The sequence below is a fragment of the Hippocampus zosterae genome, chromosome 17 (genome assembly GCF_025434085.1).
Source record: "Hippocampus zosterae strain Florida chromosome 17, ASM2543408v3, whole genome shotgun sequence".
NCBI classification, from domain to species: Eukaryota; Metazoa; Chordata; class Actinopteri; order Syngnathiformes; family Syngnathidae; genus Hippocampus; species Hippocampus zosterae.
Genome location: NC_067467.1, coordinates 2,208,209 through 2,217,918, shown reverse-complemented (window position 1 = coordinate 2,217,918; position 9,710 = coordinate 2,208,209). Strand labels below are relative to the sequence as shown.

At 46.5% G+C, this 9,710-nt stretch overlaps 2 protein-coding genes across 2 annotated transcripts; one reads left to right on the top strand and one right to left on the bottom strand.

The window, feature by feature from the left end:
- Nucleotides 1-230: 230 nt before the first annotated feature.
- On the bottom strand, nucleotides 231-1,696 carry znhit1 (zinc finger, HIT-type containing 1). The gene has a single exon (XM_052049140.1). The coding sequence runs from the start codon at nucleotides 1,694-1,696 to the stop codon at nucleotides 1,226-1,228; it is 471 nt and encodes a 156-aa protein (XP_051905100.1). The 3' UTR covers nucleotides 231-1,225.
- Nucleotides 1,574-9,554, top strand: pold1 (polymerase (DNA directed), delta 1, catalytic subunit). Its single transcript, XM_052049129.1, has 27 exons — nucleotides 1,574-1,731; nucleotides 2,217-2,313; nucleotides 2,653-2,847; nucleotides 2,927-3,040; nucleotides 3,151-3,291; nucleotides 3,394-3,519; nucleotides 3,644-3,812; nucleotides 4,010-4,121; nucleotides 4,196-4,325; nucleotides 4,420-4,763; nucleotides 4,853-4,993; nucleotides 5,148-5,258; nucleotides 5,350-5,541; nucleotides 6,068-6,156; nucleotides 6,258-6,374; nucleotides 6,478-6,591; nucleotides 6,690-6,837; nucleotides 7,237-7,332; nucleotides 7,413-7,550; nucleotides 7,775-7,950; nucleotides 8,038-8,190; nucleotides 8,291-8,393; nucleotides 8,497-8,629; nucleotides 8,745-8,858; nucleotides 9,039-9,091; nucleotides 9,165-9,262; nucleotides 9,346-9,554. Exons 3-27 carry the CDS (start codon nucleotides 2,661-2,663, stop codon nucleotides 9,431-9,433), a joined length of 3,387 nt encoding a protein of 1,128 aa, XP_051905089.1. The 5' UTR covers nucleotides 1,574-1,731; nucleotides 2,217-2,313; nucleotides 2,653-2,660; the 3' UTR covers nucleotides 9,434-9,554.
- Nucleotides 9,555-9,710: the final 156 nt, after the last annotated feature.

Genomic DNA, 9,710 nt, shown 5'->3' with positions numbered 1-9,710 from the left:
CGAGTTCACTCTCTTCCGCATCTACGTGTGACGTCACTGGAGGCGGGCGTCTCCTTTAACTATGGAACTCAATTGGCTGAGCAGCTTTTTTTCTTTCACAAATTACACGTTACATAAAGTAACATTACACGGGAGAACATCAATACAAGTAGAGAGTAAATGTAACAATAGCTCTAATAATACATTTTATAAAAAAAGCCTAAATAAAAACTAAGAAATACAAAATACAGTTTCAAGATTTTAACAGCATTTTTATTTTTAGAACCTGATATAGAACGTAAATGGACATCCAACCTGTTCAACGACGCACAAAATACGGGTTTAGATCCTGGAAACAATCAATAAGCCTTCAGCTGACGTCCTGAGAGGTACAGACGTCTCATATGGCTAATTTAAGGGTCTGTGTAACTGACATGAGGTGTAAGTATGTTTCCGCGCTATTAATGTCAAGAGCCAACCTAGGGCCATTTTATCACATGTCAATGAGATCAACTCATGGGTGAGATTGGCATTTAGTGATCAGGGTCGCAGGCAAGCAAGTGAGTTTATACCACATTTTAAAAGTATTCTTCGATGCCTACTCTCACTCTTTCACACAGTTCACTGAGTGACAGGCAGAGCAAGTTTGCTTCAAGCTGTTTAAATTGTCACTCCAAGTTGACACATCAAACAAGAGAATTACACGTTGTATACTTATTTAAACACCAACATGTTTGCTATTAAATTATACAATTTGAAAGGCCATATAAGAGCAAACAAAAATCTGTATAGATGTTAAAGTAATTGCAATTTGCACATGGAGCAACAACGCATAAAAGCAGAGCATCTAACAACAGGCATGTGGTGGTCTTACTGCTCGGTGAGAAAACGAATATTAAAAAAGCAAAACATACTATGCCATTGCACTGAAGTTGCATCCTCTTCTTGCTATTAATAATAACTACATCTGTACTAGTAGAGCTCAGTGCTGCCCGGGCAAGTTGCAGCGTGGTAATGAAGGCACGCAAGCCTAAATTCAGACTTGCCAGCATGCCGTAAACAACATAAAATAATTTAAAAAATTATCAACGGTGGCATTGTTGAACAATGAATCGCGATATAGTGGGGCATCATTAAAAAAAAAAGCTGGGGAAAGTATGAAGTCGCAAGTAATTGGTGGATTACTGTACAAGTTTTTGTTCCTGGACCAGGTGAGTATGTTACCAAGGAATTGGGGTAATGTCCGTCACAGCGTCCACTTGAGACACCTTGTTTCTCGGTGTGTAATCAAACACTTGACGCAGCAATAGCGCCCCCCACAGGTCGTGCATGTGTAGTTGGACGGAAAGCCGCACACACAGCAGAAATGGCGAGGGGGTAGCGACGAGGGAGGGGCCAGCGCCGAAAGGTAGTTGGGCTCCGGCTTGTCCGCCAAGTTCTCCTCCTCGAGGAGCGCCGTGAAGTTTTTCCTAAATCGCAACTTGAAGTGATCGCCTCGCGTCTTCCTCTTCTTCTTCTCAGGCTCCTCCGTTTCACTGAAGGCTGGGAGGCGGGCGGTCGGACCTGGCGCGGGGAGCGAGCTCAGAGGGTCGTCCTGGAAGTTGTCTTTCTCCAAAGCTTCGAGCTGCCGACTAAGTCTCCTCTGGCGCGTTGCATCGTCCAAAACCCTCCTCTGGCCGGCCTCCACCCTCGCCGAGTTCTTCTTCTCCAGCACCATGTTGTCTCCCCGTTTCCGGATGTTGTCTCGACAGGGTACGGAATGACTTCCGGTGTTACAGGTTTGACCTCTGAGAAATCGCAGCCAGACGGCGCTGTCAGCTGTGGGTTGCGTTTGAGAGTTTGAGGGCAAAAGTGAAGAAGAATACTTGCGTCACTACTTACACTTTTTTTAAAAAAAATATGCGACTAATGTGCTGTTAGGTTTCCAAAAGAGGTTATCAAATGACTAAATATGAATTTGTGTCTGTGAAATTTCGCAAGAGTAATTATAAAATGTAAAACAAAGACTTTATTATTATTATTATTATAGTTATTATGAATGAAACCAAACAGCATATGTTGCGAGTAAAAGTGAATTCAGATTCAATACCCAAATCGGGATACATGTTTCTAGAATTCGGTGGTCTAAGGACATTGCCAAAATAAGTTGACTTGGACAAAAATATATATTTTTTGTCGTCGCACTCTCAAACACAGAGACTCCGCGCATTTTATACGTCATTTCCTCTTGTTTGCAGAATGGGACGGGCCACAAACCGGAAGTTGGTTTCCGCGCTTTATGCGCAGAATTGAAGAGTGGCGGGATTTGTTGTCAAGTCAAGCTGTTGGGAAAAAGTAAGCTAATTTTCACCGATGTCGACGACGCTCTGTCAGAAACCCCAAAGACTACAATATTACGACAGAAATGCGTGTAAACGTTTGATTAGATCAGCGATGGAGCCAAATTGATGCGGTTGTGGTTGTTACTTACCCGATCCCGGTAGCACGCTGTTATAATTTGGTACTGAAATACATAACGCCTGAAACGGGGACGTCGGCATGAAAAAAAACCCACACAATTACAATCATGACATGCTATAAATCAAATGCCAAATAGTGGCATCGTGCGGTGGAATTGTGTTTAGTTGATCGTTGGGGATGCCAGCGTTCAGAAAAATGTGTTTGTTTTTTCAGTTGTCGTCATGGATTATAAAAGGCGCAATGGTGCACCATTCGCTGGTGGCGTTTCGCAGGCCAAACGCAGCAAGATGGCCGGTGAATGGGAGGACAGTCCCTCACATTTTGAGGAGGAATTGTCCATGTTTGATGATGTGGACATGGATTCAGAGGAGCTGGAGGGGCAAGCTGGGCATGATGTTATTCCTGTTGGTATGTAAAAAGCATCCGTTTGCAAGTTCAGTCTGGTACTGTCGTTAAATTAACAGCTATCAACTTTTTTTTGTGGCAGGTGACCTCTTTTCGGCAGACCTTAACCCTCGCTGGCGGAGGCCTCATGCCCCTGCACTGGACCCATCTTCTGATTCTTTGGTGTTTCAACAGATTGATCTGGACTATTATTTAGGTACATTGAGCCCCCGTGGTGTAATACTTTTCTTGTGACAGATCGTTCATTGCCGGATGTACCACCGTACAACCTGTTGCGTTCTTGACTTAAATTCTGTTGTTATGCAGGAGCGGCTGTAGCAGGCATGCCTGGTCAGTTGTACGGCAAAGTCCCCATCATTCGCATGTTTGGAGTGACAGACAATGGAAATAGTGTATGCTGTCACGTTCATGGCTTTGCGCCTTACTTCTATGTCCCGGCCCCAAATGGTGAATTTTTCATCTGTCACTCTTTTTTTTTTTTTAAGTGTCTCCATGTTTGTGGGGGAATGCTTTCCACTCCAAAATGTGTTCTCTGCTCCATGTGAAAAGGTTTCACAGCGGATAACTTGGGTGACTTTAAAAGGGAACTCAACTCTGCTGTGTTGAAGGACATGCGCTCCAACAAAGACAACATGTCCGTCACCGTGCTTGCTGTGGACATCACCCGTAAAGAAAGTGAGGATGTGAACAACGGGCAGATTACGATTCACCTGAAGCAAAACTGATAACACCAGAAAGCAATTTTGTGATGACTCTCGGCTCCCGTCATGTTTTTTTTTTTCTGTCAATACTGTTCCAGGTATGTACGGTTACCACGGCAACCGAAGCTTGGATTTCTTGCGGATAACCATGGCGATGCCTCGTCTCGTTGCCCCCGCCAAGCGACTGCTGGAGCAGGGCTTGAAGTGCGGGCCTTTTCCCATGCACTGTTACCAATCCTTTGAGGCCAACATCGATTTTGAAATAAGGTGGGTTATTTTTTTTTTTTATAGGACATTTTATGACGTCAAGTCGCTCGAGCGGTCACATCGTCCGCCTCAGAGTTCGGCGTTTCAGCGTTCGAATCTCTGCTCCGGCTTTCCTGGCTGGAATTTGAAATTCCCTCCCACACTTGTGTGGGCTTTCTCATGTTCTGTTCATCCTCATGAGTATTTTGTTTCGCCAGATTCATGGTGGACTGCGATGTGGTCGGATGCTGCTGGATCGAACTCCCGAAAGGCCGATACAGAGTCCGTGAGGAAAAAAATGCAATGGACACATCTCAGCTCCCGGGCAAGGTACCGGCACCTTTTACTCCACCCAGCCAATATTTGCGATGCTTCGGTTGTATCCAACTCGTTTGCTCTTTTAGGAGTCCTTATGTCAGTACGAGGTGGATGTGGCATGGACCGACCTGATAAGTCACCCAGCGGAAGGAGAGTGGCAGAGGATCGCGCCGCTCCGCGTCCTCAGCTTTGACATTGAATGTGCCGGAAGAAAAGGTACTTGTGCTTATTTCAAAATGGCGACCGCTCGACAGGGAGAAGGCCATTTCAGACTTTTAAGACTCGTCCGTTGGCCTCTTTTGACACACAGGAATCTTCCCGGAAGCTGACAAAGACCCGGTGATTCAGATAGCGTCCATGGTGCAGCGGCAGGGTGAGACGGAGCCCTTCATTCGCACCGTCTTCACGCTTCAGTCCTGCGCCAGCATTGTGGGCTCTCAGATTTTGTGCTTCACTCAAGAGAAGGACCTTCTACAGGCAAGCGCTCTGTTGACACATTCCGCACCACTTGATAATAAGTCTCAACGTGATATTTTTTTGTCTGAGCAGAGCTGGGCTGAATTTTTAAGAACAGTAGACGCCGATATCGTCACCGGATACAACATCCAGAACTTTGACTTCCCCTACTTGCTCAACCGGGCTGCCGCATTAAAGGTTTGACGCGTCGCTTGCCGTACTTGAACACTTCGGAAGCGACCGCCTGTCGTCACGGCACGCCGTCGTTAACTCCCGTGGGCGCGCAGGTCAATCCGTTTCCATATTTGGGCCGGGTGAGAAGGATCAAGTCGGTGTTGCGGGACCTCAACTTCCAGAGCAAGCAGATGGGCCGCAGAGAGAACAAGATCATCAACATGGAGGGCCGCGTTCAGTTTGATCTGCTGCAGGTCAGCCCAGACTTCGACACGGCCATTAGAAATCGGGTTTTTGGGGGAAAATGCGTTCTGAAATATACTTGTATGTCATTTAAAAAGAAATATATGTCAGGGACTTTTCTGTAGACCCATCGGATGAGTTAACGACATTTTGCACTCTGGTCAGGTTCTGCTCAGGGACTACAAACTGCGCTCCTACACACTGAATGCCGTGAGTTTCCACTTCCTGCAAGAACAAAAGGAGGACGTGCAGCACTCCATCATCACCGATCTTCAGGTAACGTTCTCGGCCCGTTACGTACAGTATATCAACTTTGATGCCCCCCCCCCGGTTGTGCTCATTCCAAACGTTTCCGCCCCGATATTAGAACGGCAACGAACAGACGCGGCGACGTTTGGCCGTGTATTGCCTGAAAGACGCCTACCTGCCGCTTCGCTTGCTGCAGAAGTTGATGTGCGTGATCAATTACATGGAGATGGCCAGAGTGACCGGAGTGCCTCTGACCTATCTGCTCTCCAGAGGTCAGCAGATCAAAGTCGTCTCCCAACTACTGCGACAGGTAAGAGATGCACTCGGCGGAGACCGACTCTATAATCCAAACAAAACATGGCAACCTCCTCACAGTTGACAGCTTGTGTGGAAATGAAAATGACTTTGTTTCATCCAGAAATAATAATAATAATTTTAATATTTTTTAAATATTTTAAAAATAATAATTTCTCAATTATTATTTTTTATTTATATAATAATAATAATTTATTATTATTTTATAATATTTTATTCTAAAATATAATATAATAATTATATTTTATAATAATAATTATTATTAAATTATTTTTAAATAATTTTAAAAATAGAAATTAATAATAATTTAATTTTAAAATAATAATTTTGTGTTCTCTGTAGCACTTCGTGTACAGGTAAAAAAAAAAAATTAAAGAAAGAAAGAAATCAATTTGTGTTATTCTCATTTTAGATGTCAAGGGGCTTTATGCCTGACGTGTCCCCTCCCCCTCCCCTCAAAATGGCTTTTTGAGTATTCAAGGTTGCCGAAGTCTGACTTTGAGGTTTGCGTTCATGTTTAGGCCGCCAAGCAGGACCTGGTAATGCCTGTTGTGAAGCCGCAGGGAGGAGAAGATTACACCGGAGCCACCGTTATTGAGCCAGAGAAAGGGTACGTGCTTGCCCCCCCCCCCCCCCCCCCCCCCCCCCGCTCTGCGCTCGTGTCGTCCTTCCCGTTGCATCGCAAACCGTATTTGTCAACCTCGCTCTCAGCTATTACAGCGTTCCCATCGCCACCTTGGATTTTTCGTCCCTGTATCCGTCCATCATGATGGCGCACAATCTGTGCTACACCACCTTGCTGCAGAAAGGTGCGGCCGATAAACTGGGGTGAGTTTGGTTTCGTGACTCGTCAGGTCCCGGAAAACAGAAATGCTCTCCAGAAGCGGCGGGTGAAGGGTACAAAGTCTAATTGATGGTCTTTGCGATGGAGGTTGTCACCAGCGGACTTCATCAAAACGCCCACCGGCGATCAGTTTGTCAAGAGTTCCGTGAGGAAGGGCCTCCTACCTGAGATCCTGGAGAACTTGCTGTCCGCTAGGAAGAGGTCAGAATCACAACTCTTGGTGTAACCGTGTCAAAGAAACCGTGACACGCTTGCCGCTCAGGTGTGTGCGGATTTCAGCAACGTGTGCCGTCCCTCAGGGCGAAAGCGGAGCTGAAGAAAGAAACGGACCCTTTTAAGAAGCAGGTCCTGGATGGTCGGCAGCTGGCCCTCAAAATCAGTGCAAACTCCGTCTACGGCTTCACGGGAGCTCAGGTGGGCAAGCTGCCCTGTCTGGAGATCTCTCAGGTCAGTGTGTCTGTTTTGCAAGTTCCTCAAATGTAGCCCCCCACCCCCCTTCTGGCTTTTATCCGCACATGTGAAATCAAAGCATCTGATCACAATGAGCCAAGATGAGGGCGAGGCAGGAAATGGGGGGAAAATAACGATGACTGCCACCAAAAAGTTGCCCAAGCGTTGCTGTTAGGTGACCCGTAAACTGAAACGGCTTTTTTGTTCCCAAATGTGGAACTTATTGGATAGTCCCCAAGTAACATTAATATCCTGTCACTTTTTTTTTTTTTTTTGCTTCACGCCAAACTTTGATGTGGGCGGAAAGAGGAAATGAAAGGCGTGTGTGTGCTTGCCTGTTAGGAAAGGCACATTTTCTGTCATAATTTTAAAAAATGTCATTTTATTTACATGTAGAGCGTGACCGGATTTGGAAGACAGATGATTGAGGAAACCAAACGATTAGTGGAGTCCAAGTACATCATTTCTAATGGTTACCAAGGTGACGCCAAGGTGAGGAAGACGCGGATCGTCTTAGTTTTTCCTCCTCTTTTGGGGTTATTTGTTGACCCTGGATATTTTCTCCTTCAAAGGTAATTTATGGAGACACGGACTCTGTCATGGTCAAGCTTGGCGTTGCCACGGTGCAGGAAGCCATGAACGTTGGGAAAGAGGCCGCGGAGTGGGTGTCTTCCCATTTCGTAGCCCCCATCAAACTGGAGTTTGAGAAGGTAACGCGCTTGGTTCCCTGTCCGTCCAAAAGTGGCTTTGGATGTCCAGCGTGGAAACTGTGAATGCGAACGTAGAATTGTTTTATCAAACAATTAAGATTTTTGTTTTCAATTATGGGGATTTTGAAGTATTGTCAAGCAAGGATCGCTCGTCAAATTTCCAATCGAAACCAAACAGTTGTGCTCTCTAAACAAAGTAAGCGTGTGATCGCTCATCTCGGCAGGTGTACTTCCCGTACTTGCTGATCAACAAGAAGCGCTACGCCGGCCTCTACTTCTCCTCCAACGCAGACGCGCACGACAAGATGGACTGCAAAGGCATCGAAACCGTCCGCAGGGACAACTGCCCTCTTGTGGCCAATCTTATTAACACTTGCCTGCAGAAAATCCTCATAGACAGGTGCGCTCCTCGCAACGCCGAAACCTCCCGTAGAAGTTCGGTCTTTTTTTAAAAAAACGTGTCAACGGTGGCGTCGTGTGTCTTTAGGGATCCCCAGGGTGCCGTGACTCACGCCAAAGAGGTGATCTCTGACCTGCTGTGCAACCGCATCGACATCAGCCAGCTGGTCATCACCAAGGAGCTGACGCGCACGGCACAGGAGTACGCTGGCAAGCAAGCGCATGTGGAGCTGGCTGAGAGGTCTGACCAACCGAACGTTTTGCTTTTTTTTTTTCTTTCAGTTTGCTTTCCTGAACATTCCGTCATAAAGATGTCCACTGCTACTGTGTGTAATTGTCAGGATGAAGAAGCGAGACGCAGGCAGCGCTCCAAACCTGGGAGACCGCGTTCCGTACGTAATCGTGAAGGCCGCCAAAGGAGCGGCGGCGTACATGAAGTCAGAGGTGCGTCCCTCGGTCATGTTTTCCCCATGCATGCACCCGATCTATCATGGCGACCCATTCATTTTTTTTCCCCCCTCCCCACTTATTCCACACCATATGCTAGGACCCTATCTACGTGCTGGAAAACAATATTCCCATTGACACGCAGCACTACCTGGACCAGCAGCTGTCCAAGCCCCTGCTGAGAATATTTGAGCCCATTCTTGGGGAGAGCAAGGCAGAGAGCGTCCTCCTCAGTCAGTGATTTTTCCCCGCCTCCGTTTTTGTTTTGATACTATTTGGATGCTGACGGCGTGCATTTCCGGGTCGGAGTGTCGTTCCCGAGGGATAAACGTTCACTTTTTGTTTCAGAGGGCGACCACACGCGCTGTAAGACCGTGTTGACGTCGAAGGTCGGCGGCCTGATGGCGTTTGCTCAGAAGAGGAGCACTTGCATTGGCTGCAAGGCTGTGCTCAAGACGGACGGTGAGTGGATTTCGGTCGACTCGACCTATCCCCTGCCGTGTTCGGGCAGCAGGCGGGGGACACCCTGAACCGGTTGCCAGCCAATCGCAGGGCACACAGAGACTAAACAATCATCCCCGCTCGTAATTTCCCACAGCACACATGAGATGAAATGTGTGTGTGTGTGTTGTCTCATTGCAGCTGCTGTTTGCGATTTCTGCAAGAAGAAGGAGTCGGAACTGTACCAAAAAGAGGTTGGTGGGCACGTTGACGTCGCTTAATGTCGTAGTCGGTCGGTCCTTTCTTAAATTGGCTCATTACTTGCAGATTTTCCATTTAAACACACTGGAGGAGCGTTTCTCTCGACTGTGGACTCAGTGTCAGCGTTGCCAAGGCTCGCTCCATGAAGACGTCCTCTGCACCAGGTACGTTATTTTATTCACAACGGAAGGCGCAAGCGCCGCTTTGTCGTGGCTTAACCGATGTGTCCCGCTGTTCTGATCCTCAGCCGCGACTGTCCCATCTTCTACATGAGGAAGAAGGTTCAAAAAGATCTGGACGATCAGGGCAAGCTGGTGTCTCGTTTTGGATGGTGAAGCAAATGTGCTTCAGTTCACTTATGGAGTTGTTTGATCACCGTTTTTTGTCAGTGTTTGTGAAAAAAAAAAAAAGGCATATTTTGTATGTTAAACTAATAAAATGTGAACTCTTTTCAAACTCGAGTCTTATGTCATTTTCATTCAGACCTTGATTTATATCATAGTTAAGATAAGAAAACCTTTATTAGTCTCGCAATGGAGAAATTCCCGATTCACAGCAGCAAAGTTATGGAAAGGAAGAAGTAGAACAAAAAAATTTTACAATTGGTCCATG